The sequence below is a fragment of the Malaclemys terrapin genome, chromosome 19 (genome assembly GCF_027887155.1).
Source record: "Malaclemys terrapin pileata isolate rMalTer1 chromosome 19, rMalTer1.hap1, whole genome shotgun sequence".
NCBI classification, from domain to species: domain Eukaryota; kingdom Metazoa; phylum Chordata; order Testudines; family Emydidae; genus Malaclemys; species Malaclemys terrapin.
The window spans coordinates 21,009,159-21,022,413 of NC_071523.1; the positions used below are offsets into that span (position 1 = coordinate 21,009,159).

General features: G+C 44.8%; 1 protein-coding gene across 5 annotated transcripts in view; it reads right to left on the reverse strand.

Annotated features, from left to right (window-relative positions):
* NPHP4 (nephrocystin 4) overlaps positions 1 to 13,255 on the reverse strand; it is a 103,190-nt gene that overhangs the window by 32,831 nt on the left and 57,104 nt on the right. For all 5 annotated transcript variants that reach the window (XM_054008906.1, XM_054008905.1, XM_054008904.1 and 2 more), the window contains 2 exons: positions 1,846 to 1,904; positions 329 to 457 (listed from right to left, as the gene is read on the reverse strand). In XM_054008906.1, the coding sequence (XP_053864881.1) occupies positions 329 to 457; positions 1,846 to 1,904 (188 nt within the window). The remainder of the gene's footprint in view (positions 1 to 328; positions 458 to 1,845; positions 1,905 to 13,255) is intronic.

A 13,255-nucleotide genomic window follows, 5' to 3' on the forward strand; every position in this document is an offset into this window, starting at 1 on the left:
AGCAATGGGGGACGGGCAGAACCCAGGAGTCATTCCCACCACTGTACCCGAGGCAGTCTCTCCATAAAGGAAAGTGCCCCCGAGCAGGCAGAGTTCATGCGTTCTCACATACCTGGCTTGTCTACATTTTGAATTCAGATTTCCCACACACACACCCCACATTTATTTTGGGCTGCAATGACCATAGGAATGATTGAACCCAGCCCAGCATGTACTGTATAGCTCTGTGGGAAGGGACACACGCCAAACACACGCGGGTAGGAACATCCCTCTCTGCAAGGGCTAGCCAATGCAGGGGCCACCAGATAAACCCAACCAGGAACCTTACTACATGTTCACGTCGGCGCATCCCAGGGGAGCGGGGGACTGGAGAGCCGGTTTGCCGTTTCAACGGGGGTTTGGACGAGTGGCTTACAGGAGGAGAACGGGGTGATGCAGACAACTGGGATATCGACAACTGAAAAGAAAATTATTATAATTATAATTATTATATTATAATATTATTCAGACAGGCCTGAACTACGTTTTCTAATTCAGCTGCTGATGCTGCAGTGTGCTGTACATTGTTTTGCAGAAAAACCCACAAACGTTTGACAAGAGCAAACAGTCTAATAATGCATGCTCATGAAGTATTAAATTTCATCAAAAATATTACCGTGTAAAGATCTCTGTAACAAGAAGGAAAAACAACAAATAGGCTTTCAATGTTTGTATTTGGCCTTAAATCCTGAGAACTATCCCTGCAAAAATTATACGTCATTGTCAATACACTTCCACTGTGCTATAGAACAAAAGCCTGCAAATCTGGTCTGCTGCAAATGACTCCCTCAAAAAATACGAAGTCCAGGGCCTGAGAACAGCTCAGAGATTTCTGCCCAGCAAATGATATGTAGATTCTGGTTTGCTGCTTCTGGGGATATGGATTATAGCAGGAAATTGTTGTAGTTTGGCCACAAAGACCTTAGAAAGTGATACTCAGTGGGATATCGGCATAACTCAGTGAGCTGGATCGCACTATATGAAAATAGCTATTTTCAAGGAAATGCTGCTGTGTGTGCTAAACTTCTCCGTCTAGTTTATACACTAATCATGTCTGTGTGTGGACATTTCACATTTTACTACCGAATTAGGCAGGTTCTCTACAACAGTATTTTTCAGGGCCTTATTGATGACAAAAATTTGACCTGGAACAAACAAACGAACAAACCCATAGAAGAATTATTTTTATTTGTCTTATAACTTAATGGTAATTGAGAATAAGGTAAATATATGATCAAAGAGAGATGAGCAGCAGAACTGGCTATTTCAAAGCCTGCCTTTTATGCAGTATTATGTACAAATATGATTTATGAAATACTGACTTTTCATCTAGTGATCTTCAAGGGCAGATTACAGTAGCCTAAACCTTGATCATCTCTCACTGAAGACAACTATAAATTTCTCCCCTCTGCCTTCTCCTGGGCTACACAAATGACCACTGTTGATGTCCTCTTCTCCTGGCACTCTAACCAAGTCACCGCTCCTGAGCCCCTTTCTTTGCTTCCTGTCTCTTCTCTCTCAGATTCAAACTCCTTTATTTATCAGTGGTGACTGGGCCATGCGTCTCCGTGGTGTCATTCCATTAACTAACTAGAGTTACACCAGAGGGAAATTGCACCTTTAGAATCTTCATATTTAACCTGTTATTGATTTGAAAACATAAACTTAAAAAAAAAATCAGCTGCAACATTTCCCCTCCTGGCCCCTTTCTAAGAAAGACTCATCGAACTAAAATAATTGATGCTTAAATCTAATGTCCCAGTAAGGCAACTGCAGAGGGCACATGTTGCACCATCAGGCACTTACCCCAGGTCCTTGAGGATAGTCTTGAGTGGAAACCAACATCTGGGGGGAAGATGGTGCACCTACCGGGGAGCAGAGACAAGAGAAGGTGCAGTGAGCCTCCAGAACAGTCAGAGATCTAGCTGTCGGATTGATCAAATGCCAAATTTTTGTTTCCATTAAAGCCAGTTAAAGTTTTCCTATATTCCACGGCCGGAAGGGACCATTGTGATCATCTAGTCTGAGCTCCTGTATCAGACAGGTCAGAGAACATCTCTCATAGAATTCCTAGAGCAGATCTTATAGAAAAACATCCAATCTTGATTTACAAATAGTCAGTGATGCAAAATCCACCAGGACCCTTGGTAAATTGTTTCTGTGGTTAATTACATTCACTTTTTAAAATGTGCACCTTATTTCCAGTCTGAATTTGTCTAGCTCCAACTTCCAGCCACTGGATTGTGTTATATTTTTCTCTGCAGGATTGAAGAGACCATTATTAAATATTTGTTCCCCGTGTAGGTACTTACAGATCAAGTGATCCCTCAACTTCCCTTTGTTACACCACATAGATTGAGCTCTTTGAGTCTGTCACTACAAGACAGGTTTTCAAATTCTTTAATCATTCTTGTGGCTCTTGTCTGGACCCTCACCAATTTATCAACATCCTTCTTGAACTGTGGGCATCAGAACTGGATGCAGGATTCCAGCAAGGAATGCACCCGTGCCAAACATGGAGGTAAAATAACTTCTCTACTCCTATTCAAGATTTCCCTGTTTCTTTATCCCAGTATCACATTAGCTCTTCTGGACACAGCATCACACTGGGAGCACAAGTTTAGTTGATTATCCACCATGACCTCAAACCTTTTTCAGTCACTGCTTCCTAGGATAGAGTCCTCCACCCTGTAAGTGTGGCCAACATCCTTTGTTCCTAGATGCATATATTTACATCGAACCATTAAAACACATATTATTTGCTTGCATCTGTTTACCAAGTGATCCAGATCGCTCTGAACCAGTGAACTGACCTCTTCATTATTTACCACTCCCCCACTTTTTGTGTCATCTGCAAACTTTATCAGTGATGATTTTATGATTTCTTCCAGGTCATTCATAAAAATATTAAATAGCATAGGGCCAAGAATCAGTCTCTGAGGGACCTTGCTGGAAACACACCCATTGGATGATTCCTCCCCATTTTCAATTACATTTTGAGACCAACCAGTTAGCCAGTTTTTAATCCATTTAATGTGCTCTTTTAAAACTCTTGGATGCAAGTTATCTGGACCTGCTGATTTTAAAATGTCGAACATTAGCAGCTTCTGTTTTAACATCCTTCAGAGCCTCTAGTGGAATGGAAAGAGTGCTATCATCACCATGTGATGAGACGATATCATCTGTTTTTCCTCCAAATACAGGACAGAAATACTTATTGAACATTTCTGCCTTTTCTGCATTATTATTGATAATTCTACCACTTCCATCTAGTTATGGACCAATACCATTGTCAGGTTTCTTTCTGTCCTAATATATTTTTAAAAATCCTTCTTATTGTCCTTAATGCTGCTGGCCATAGACTTCTTCTCATTGTGACCCTTGGCTTCCGTTATCAATTTTCTATAATTCCTAACTTCTGATTTATATTCATTACTATCTACTTCCCATTCTTATATATTATTTTTTGTAGATGCCTTCACTTTCTCTCTAAACCAGGTCAGTTTTTTAACCAGCATGGCCTTCTTCCTCAGTTGTTGGATTGTGGCTTTTTGTGCATCTAGTAAGTTGTTCTTAAATGATTCCTAATTATCATTCAAATTTTTTTGATTAAACTCTTCCTCCCAGCTGATCTGGTGAAGACACTTAACTATGGGGATGTGAGACACTGTATTTCAGCCATTTGGCTGACTTACTTTTGCAATAGGATTGTCACCTGGAAAAAAAAAATGTGTAGCAGTTCACTGGGAGTTTTTTAAGGGAATTAGGCTAAATCTGCCATTTAGTACTTTCCTGTTGTAAAACATAGATTGTCTATCGCTAGACAGTACTGCATTTTCCCTTGAAGACATGTGGTACTGGCTAAGTGGATTGGTTAATGAGACGTGAACGTTTTGGGATACTTAAGGTTTTCACGGCTATTCTATTATTTCTTGTCACTATTTCATCGGTTTGTACATTCATGCCCTGAAATTGCCTGGGTTTTGTTGTGTTTATCTTTGGCTGGTCTACTTGTTCTCTGGCACTAGATGAACTTGCTCTTCTACTAAGCAAGAAATCCTGTTGCACAGACTCCAAGCACAGATGTTTTCTGGCAATGCTGAGACTTAGTTTTGCTTTCTCCAATTCTCCAACTGACCCGACCCTCCCTGCCCGGCGTTCTCCGCCCACCATGCCTGGCTGGGCCCCCAGGACCCGCCTCTCCTGGTACCTGGCACCACGTCTTCCTGAGACAACACACGAGGGGGGAAGCACACAGGGTCACATGGCCCCCTTCCCCAGATTTCTGCCAGAATGTGGCCAGCAGCAGCCTTTCGGCCCTGTGCGGGAGGGAAGGGACAGGAGCTGTTTCCAGTTTCAGAGGAGGAGGAGGGGCAGGAAAGGATGACCTGGCCTATGTCTTTGCAAAGCTCACTTCCCAACCCCCCACCCCCGGCTGGAAGCAGCTGGTCCCTTCCTACCCGCACACTGTCGAAAAGCAGCTAACAAACCCAGGCTGCTGCTGGCCACTGACATAACCCTGCCGCCTCCTGTCCCCTGGCTACAGCACGGGCAGGAAGGGGTTAAGCCCTAAGGCTGCATTGTGCACCAGGGCCCAGGGAGCCGGACTGCAGGGGCTTCAGGGAACCGGCCAGAGAGGTGGCTCAGCAGGGGAGGGTGCCTAGGGGACGGAGCAGCCCTGCGCTACCTGGGGGCAGGACCCAGGGCGGCGGCGGGGGGGGGGGAACATCTGAAGGATGGCTTAAATATGGGACTGTCCCTTTAAAAACAGGACGTAAGCATCCAAACATTCCACTCCTGTTCCAGATCCTGTCTGAAGGATCCCATCCTATTAGGTTTGTCAAACTGCCTTGTAAATCTCAGGAGAACAGGCCTCCCTGGGGGATTTCTACTCTTTCTGCTCTTGGATGCCTTGTATAAGCCACAGGAAGAGCCCAACTTGTAGCATTTTGCAACTTCTATCACACACTGGTACCAGGAGGGGCAGAAACACAAACAAAATGGAAAGAATGTCAACCACCCAGTGCAAGTGGGAGAGAACCATGTGTCAGTTCTCCATTCCCCACACCCTGTTTGCCGGCCTCTAGCAATGGCAAAGGCGAGGATTTCAGTTTGATTTTAGAATTCTGACTGTTGCTGCCCAGAACAGCAGGATTGGTGTGGGCGATAGGAACTAGGTATCGTCCCTTTAAACAGTTTGTGAGCCTTCTAGTGGCTCTCACTGTGTTCTGTGGTTTAGAAACCACCAGGACCCAACCAGAGCAGCAGGTGTTTAGCTAGGCCCTGCAATGTTGTGTACATGTAGCACTGGTATTTGGACCCCCTCAACATGCCCATGTAGTTTCTTCATATTACGTCTATTGTGTAAGGAGCCAAAGACATCAGTGTGTGGCACAACAAGCAACTGGACTGATGGGAGGTCTATCCAAGCTTCTTTGGCCATGAAGTCCTGATGTGAATCTCAGAGGGAGAGAAAACCTCCAATGAGGTAAAAAAGACAAGAATAAAAGTCTTTGCACCAGTTTGGGATGCAGAACTATCTTTTGCATACAGCCTCTTTCTCAACTACTCGCTTTAATCTGTTTCATGTAAAATCACGGTATTTTTGAGCGCTTCAAAGCTTATGTGCAACATCTGCTCAGTCCTTCTCCAAGAGTAACCTTTTTTCTCCAAGAGTAGCTAGAAAAAAGGTTATTCACACTGTAACTTGTAAGAGAAGTACATGCTGCATGAGTGATTATCTTTAACACTGATCTGACCTAACAGATTGTACCAAGTCCTTCTGTGCACTTATAATTACGATCAACTTCTAAATAGGTAAAACAAGCATCAGTTCTGATTACAGTGAATAAGCAGGGTCTGCAGCCATGAGACACCTAGAAGGAACTGCTGGAGAATTAATCCATTGGATGCATCCCAGAACAGAATTAATTCTTATGTCCCTTTTAATAAATGGAATGATATACCAGCCATCCTATTGGCCAAAATAGGCAACACCATGGCCCTAGCAGTGCACAGCACTAGCTCTTTCAGGTGAAGATGTCCCCTTTATCCAATCAAAAAGGAAAGGCAGGAATCAGAGTCTAAGTGCACTTCAGTCTGGAACGTTTGAATGACTGGGGAGCCCTTTAGGTAGCACATCAGATCACACAGTGTCTGTTTTACTTACGCAATAATTCCCACTGCGGGGGGCACCACAACATGATGCCCAGTGACAATAAGAGTTCTGTCTTTTAAGCCCAAGGCAAGGAGGCACCTTAAGGATGTCTCTGTCGGTTATTCTACTGCAGAGTTTAGGGAGAAAGGGGATTGCTCCTATCAGAAGATGTTACTTTTTTTAAGGAACAATGTGGGATTAAAAAAAACTCCACTAAAAGTTCCACGTGCCTTTGGGCTTCTGGCAGGGGTTGGAGACTGATGGGAGCTGATTGGTGGACTCTGTTCAGAAATCTGTTTGTGTAGCGTAGTCTCCTAGCTGCCTGCTGCTTTACAATGTGATCCAACGCTACTGCGCTTACATCAGAAAAACAGCCACAGGTGCTGCCCCAAATAATCGCCATCATTGCACTAACTTCCAGCTTCCGTCCAACGTGAACACTGAAGGGGATTTCTAGGTGCACTTAAAAATAAAGGGAAGGGGGCAGGCCTTTTACAAATAACCCTAAAAGGCCCTTCTCGAGCAAACCTAGATTTGTTCAAGCGGGTCTGTGCACTCTCTGGATGCTCGGTACGTCCCCTCACATGCAGTTAGCTTTTCTTGAAGGGGCAGAAGCACTCATGACGTATGTTCAGTCAGAACCACTGTTGTCTCCCTGCACTTGGTCGCTCTGGGCAGCATTACAGAGCACAGCATCGCTCCTTGACAGCTCAAACAGTCCTCCTCCTTACAACAACCTGAAAACTGAAACAATAAGCAGGGAAGGAAGGGAGCACGTGTTACGTTTTGTTCCACCTGTGTGCAACATCCCAACACAATGAGGCCGGACTTTTCAAAGGAATCTAGCACCCAACTCCCACAGAAGTATGCATCAAGTTATTGTTAAGGGCTAACTAATTGTGACTCTCAACATGCCTGTGAAGTGAGTAAACTTCACAGGAGAGGAAGCTGAGGTGGCACACGGTTAAGAGACCTGGGGAGTCAGCAGCAGATCCCAGATAAGAATTCAGATCTCCTAATTTCCAATCCCCTCTTCCACCATGGGAAAACACCATTTCTCTACACATAGACACACAACATAACAAATCCCAAGTAATTCTTATTGCCTAGCTTCATTTTTGGCATCCTGTTGTCCCCTTTCCCCCATACACACCCCTTTGAAGCCTGGAAGGTGCCAATTCCCACACCAGCTGAGGAAAGGTTCTGTCAGTTTCTGTTACACTCTTGGTCAATAAATCAACTCAATTTAAAGCAGCTTGACTGAGTGAGCTCTCCCATCACTGAACACAGGGTTCAGAGTCATTTTAGAAATTATTAGGCTTTGCACTGATCTTTTAGTTTAAAACCATTACAGAACATTGACAATGTCAGATATATTTCTACTCAAGGTTAATTGATGTTAACACCTCCCAAAAAAACTCTGAAAAAAACTTTGTATTTTAATTATTGTCCCAATATAAAGTCCAAATTTCTATTGCCCTACACTAACTCTGTTTCCATGTAAATGTGCCGTCTTATAAAATCCAAAGAAGTCTAAAAAGTCTAGGCTACAAGCAAGCAGAATTGTTTTTAAACGGACTTTTTTCAAAGTTCTCCAGGAGGCATTAGTCGCTCTTTAGGAAAAATATCCCAGAAGAATTTACCATAAGATAGTTTCCAGCTGTTTATTAAATATAACACAGAAGTCAAAGGCGGAGTCAGGGGCTGGAGTACACTACTACCTTCCAACTGAATCTAAAAACTAGTGTCCATCTGGAAAGATTGCTTGAGACAAAGGTAAAATTAGATTGCCAACTGCGCAAATGTCCAGGCCTGTCCAGAGATTAATTTTTCATGACATTCTATTACTCCACAGCCAGTCTCCACTCACTGAGTGCAGCTGTCAGCAAAATAATTAAGATTTTTCATTCAGTTTTTCTAACACTTGGTCACATACCAAACCAGACAGCTTTGAAGCCAGCTTGCCCTTGGCAGAGAAATCAGGAGCCAAAAGGGTTAATTATAAAGTTGCAAATGGACTTAGTTCTTTCAAGTTCCTGTGGGTGAGAGCGCGTGCGTGCGTGTGTGTGTGTGTGTGAGAGAGAGAGAGAGAGATCCATATTTCTCCAATGTCCCTCATTTCATTTTAGTCCCAAAGTTTTCTTGGGCCACACAAAGATGGTGTCCCCTTAATGTTATTGTTGAAAATTAATGATATCAGCAATCGGGTCTCATGAGGTTGAAAGCACCATCAGGGTTAACAACACTGAAGGCAGGAATCTCACAGCATTTTGAGTTTCCTTCATGAATGATTTTGGAGTCCCTCCTTTTGGATTGTCACAGCACACTGCATTCTGCGTCTGGGTTGGGTGGAGAGGGATGGTGTGTCTGCCATTAACCGCCTTGGGCAGGGAAAGGAACGCTGCTTTTCAGCTGAGACTTAGCTGAGTTCTCCTGTCTGGAATCCCCTCCTGAAATTGGACTAAGGTTTAAAAAGAAACAAAACTGAGCTCTGCTTGTCCAAGGTGCTAGACTGGCAGCTCTTGGGCACTGAATCCGCTCTTTTCTGCAAGGCAGTTACAGCATGTAGCTGTGCACATACAACAGAAGTGCGAGCTACCTATGCTCTCCTGCCACCGGTGTGCATCTCTGCTACAGCCAGCAGGAAAGTGCTAATAATTGTGTCCCACTGAGTCCTTGCTTCTCTGCTGAGATGGCTAACAAAGGTACCCCACGGTTCTGGATCCTGTACCTGGAAATCTGTTCCTCCTCCTGCCTGGAACAGTTCTCGCTACTTTCTAGGAAGCCCTCTTGAACAAGGGAAGTGACTGCATCACTCTGACTTTCAGTCTAAGCCTATGAAGGGAGCTGTGCTGCGGGAACAGAGCCCCCAGCATGCAAGTCTGGGCCGGACGAGCACAACTAGAAAGGTATTTTTGCATAAATCACCCTAAGAGAATACAGCAAGATCAGCTCTAGCGTTAGAACAAAACCTTTACCAGACTGGGCACGCGACATGAGGACACTGCTGGGACCCACACAGGCAGCTCAGTACAGACACGCAGGGAGGTGCAGCTCCCCCTGAACATAAAACAGGCTCTAGACCGGGACGCAGGCTGAGCAGTGGCGGGGTGGGATGTGCTTCCTGAGGAGGTTCACATCAAAGGAGGAGAATGGCGTGTCGCAATCGCCAGTAACAAACGGGTTTCTGTCAGAGTTCACACACACAAAAAATAGTCAACGTGAATTTGAAGCTTTTTTTGACAACTCTGAGGAATGAAGTCTCAGATCCCCAGAACAGGGACAGCCTGGACAGCAACAGTGCAAGCTTCCCTGCCATCACCCATAACCTGGGTGTCCTGCCCCTGTCCTGCAGAGACCAGGTCTCCAGGCTCAAACTTTTTGGCTCTACAAACATTTGTCCTCTATGTCCTTTGCTCACATGGCCAACAAGCACGGCAGTCATTGCTAATTTGGTGGAGGTCTGAACTAGGGACTGGACAAGAGCACCAGGAAGTAGACACAGACTATTAACTCATTCCAGAGAGGCCACCCTGAGCTTTCACTAATGGCTTATGATCTCGAAGATGTCATGTCCCCTGTGGAAAGTTAGTTTTAGTGGTCCCAAGAATTCACAGGGTAGCATTTCTGTCATGCTACGCAATAGGAGAGCAGAATGTTGCAGACATAGAAAGCCTATCCAATCAAAGACACCCAGGAGTGGCAGGCAGGGTTTGAATCTTGCAGCTCTTTCTACTATGCACATGTGCTGGTCAGTCACTGATGTGCCAACAATACGTGGCACAATTCTGGGCCATTACTGAAGTCTCACACCTTCCGATGATCTCCCTTCCTTTTTCCTGTCAGCAGGGGTGTCTATGGCATAGTTAGGGACACAAAGGTGGGATTGCAATGTTGCACTAGGACCAGTGACAGGAATACTAATAAACTGGGTGTCGATGGAAGCCTGCTGAGCTGCAATCCTTCCCCTCTGTACCTCAAGGAGACAGGTGTTGTATGGACGGGATAGCCGTGCTGCCGCAGAGACTTGGGTCTTTTGGAGTAAGGCTGCCTCCGTTTCAATAAATGCTAATAGGAATTTAATGTTAACTGTGCAAACTGGAGGAGTTTGCTCAAGGATGGAAAAGCCAATGTGCATAATGTAGTTAATGAGAGCCACTAACATGAGATATGCACAGTGAGTTTGCTGAATTTACGGGACGCAGAAACAGACCTGCCTATATTTAACTAAACGGATCTGTTATTAACCTGAAAGTAGTGAGCGAAGAAGGATGAAGGGCCAACGTGATGAGGCTGTTGCTTAGCAACCTGCTGCTGTTCATGCAGAGAAATGTGCTGGGATTGTTTTTGGATTGCACAATGAGGGTGAGACATGAGGATATAGAAATGGAGCCCAATCAGTTGGTCATGCGGGATGAGGATGGGGTAGACGGAGCAGAGACACAGGCCAAAGATGGTCACTTTGTTGAAAGAACCAGTGTGGGAAGGATCTATTCTCTCCTGGGTACCCAAAAGTATCACTTGAATGAAATTCTGGAGGAATGTGCTCTGCAGCACCTTGTGGTTGGGAGACTGTGGTTCAAAACTGAACCTGCCTGGAAGGAAAGGTGGTCCGGCGTTGTGACATTCAAAGGGTAGGGAACACATGGCTTCCACGTGACCCAGCATGACAGCTTCCTCGTGAGCACACAGGGTTTCTAAGAAGGCAGAAGTGCCTTTGTGTGAAAACTCTGATCAGTCCAGATGATTGGTTTTTAACTATAGTGACTCCACGTAGGTTTAGGAATTTTTCCAACAGGTCTCAGAAGTTGGTATGGGAGCAACAGGCTTATCATGTTGGCCCTTTATCCTTCTTCGCTCCCCGTACCAGAAAGGTCTCTCTTTATATTTCAGAGTAACAGCCGTGTTAGTCTGTATATTAGAAACCATCAGCCCAAATGTATCTGGCCATTGGCAGGAGGGAATGGGAATCTGTGTAATAGCAGCAGGCAGCACAGAAACTGCTGCAGCCATTTTCAAGGCAGATTCTTCCCCGTGGCTGCAGAATCTAGAGACTAATGGTGAGCCCCAGCAAAGAGACATCCTGGGTCAGATTCTAATAGCAGATGGGCAGCCATGAGGGATAATTAGCAGAGATTAGCATCGGGTTGCAGACATACATGTGAAACAGAGGAAGAATCTGCCCCTTATGTAAATGCACCTAACCAGCAACGATGTCTCATCACACAACCTGCGTGTTGCTCCATATTAGATTTTGAAACAGCTTGTTGGTCAGAAAGTTCTCCAGGGGCACTCTGGTTATGTGACTGGCACTAAATAACTTTTCCTGACTGAATGAGGCTGTGCAGACATCACTCTCGAGCTGGTGAAGATGAGCACTTCAAAGCCCCAAATCAAAACAGGCATGAGGGAGAGCGTTCTAACAAGTCACATGCAAGGCAAGAGTGTAGGAATGGGGGAATGCACTACTAGGAAGGCAACAGAATAACCCTCTCGGCTCTGTTTGGATACGAGTACCAATCAGCGACTACAGGGCCGGGTATGGCCTAAGAACCTGACTGTAAATCGGATAGCTGGAACGAAATCAACTTTTAGTTAAGGCCCTTTTGCAACAATCTCCTATTCAATTTTCTGAGGCATGCACGTGGCACCAAAGAAAGGAACTGGGTATTAGTGATGGTAACGGTTTGAGAGGCAGCCAGACGTGTGTCTTGAAATAACTTATCGGTAATTGTGACCCATAACCACCATGCAATAGAACCAGCTTCCTCCGTTGAATTTTAGGAGGTAGCACTTTCCCTGAATAGATATAATCAAGATCTCACTGCTGTCCATGAATAGACATATTCAGCAAGCAATTAAGTAGAGATCAGGAGACCAACTAAAAAGGTTCTCAGCAAATTATATTGAAAAGCACAGTGGGACAAGGTTTCTTAACACACAGCTAAGGCAGGGAGAGGAGAAGGGCTGATGAGCCTTGTGATGCTGCCTGAAGCACAGAAGTCTCTAAGTTAGAGACCCCCTTCCGTCAAATGACACACTTAATCTTAACAAGCAGTGAGCTGGAGCAGAAAGGCAGGAGGAGTGTAAGGATGCGAACAGTCCTTGCAGAGATTCAGACTGGATCTGGTGTCTCTTCATGATATATCCCTGAGGCAGCAATTTGGGTTACAAGTCTATCTTCATCTCCAAGACACAGCCCCACAAGTTATGCAGACTGACATCTACTTCAAGCTGCCCCTTTTCAATTAGATAATGGATGCTTCTTCATTTGCCATCCCAGGCTGTCGTGTTGCGATGCTATGTGCTGTTAGATTTCACACTCAACCCCAGAAGTGGCTACATTTCAGTGACAGGTGAAAGATTTCTTACATAAATCTTAATTCCGGAAATTACTTGGGGGATGCTCGGAGGTGAAAGGAAGAATATAAAATGTAAGGGCCAAATTTGGCAGTCCGTAATCAAGCAAAACTCCCAGTGGGAGTTTAAGGACTGCAGAATTAGGCCATAAGGTTTTTTTTATTATTACTGTTACTTTTAGGGCGATAGCTTTTGCTGAATGAGCAGAAACTAGAGCCTCTACTGACATTATCAAAAACTAGCTGTGAAAGACACAAAGCAATAACTATGTTGACAGTGTTCTTTAGAGTAAATGTCATTGTCAAAGGAAGCATAACCTGCCAATGCTTTCCAAAGGTCTGCACTAGTCTCCTTTAAAAGTCAAGCGATCTCTCAAGGTGCGTAGGTAGAAAGGACAGGGACTGGGGAGTATATTCTGGTGGATTGACTGAAACTGTGAAATTCTGACAAGCAGCAGCAGAAGGAACTCTGGATAAATGCCCATTGCGCTCATAGTCTAAATGCACAGACTCTGGATAAACGCACATTACGCTCATTCTATTGGCTGCGGCTTCCATCACCAAGCCTCTCCAAGGACGTTACCGGCGACTGCCCGACACTAGTCCCTGGTGTACGTGGAACAAGATCTATCATTCTACCCAGGAACTAGGTTTGCTCAGAGTTCAAATGGCAGGCAAAACCAAGAATAGTGGACAGGTG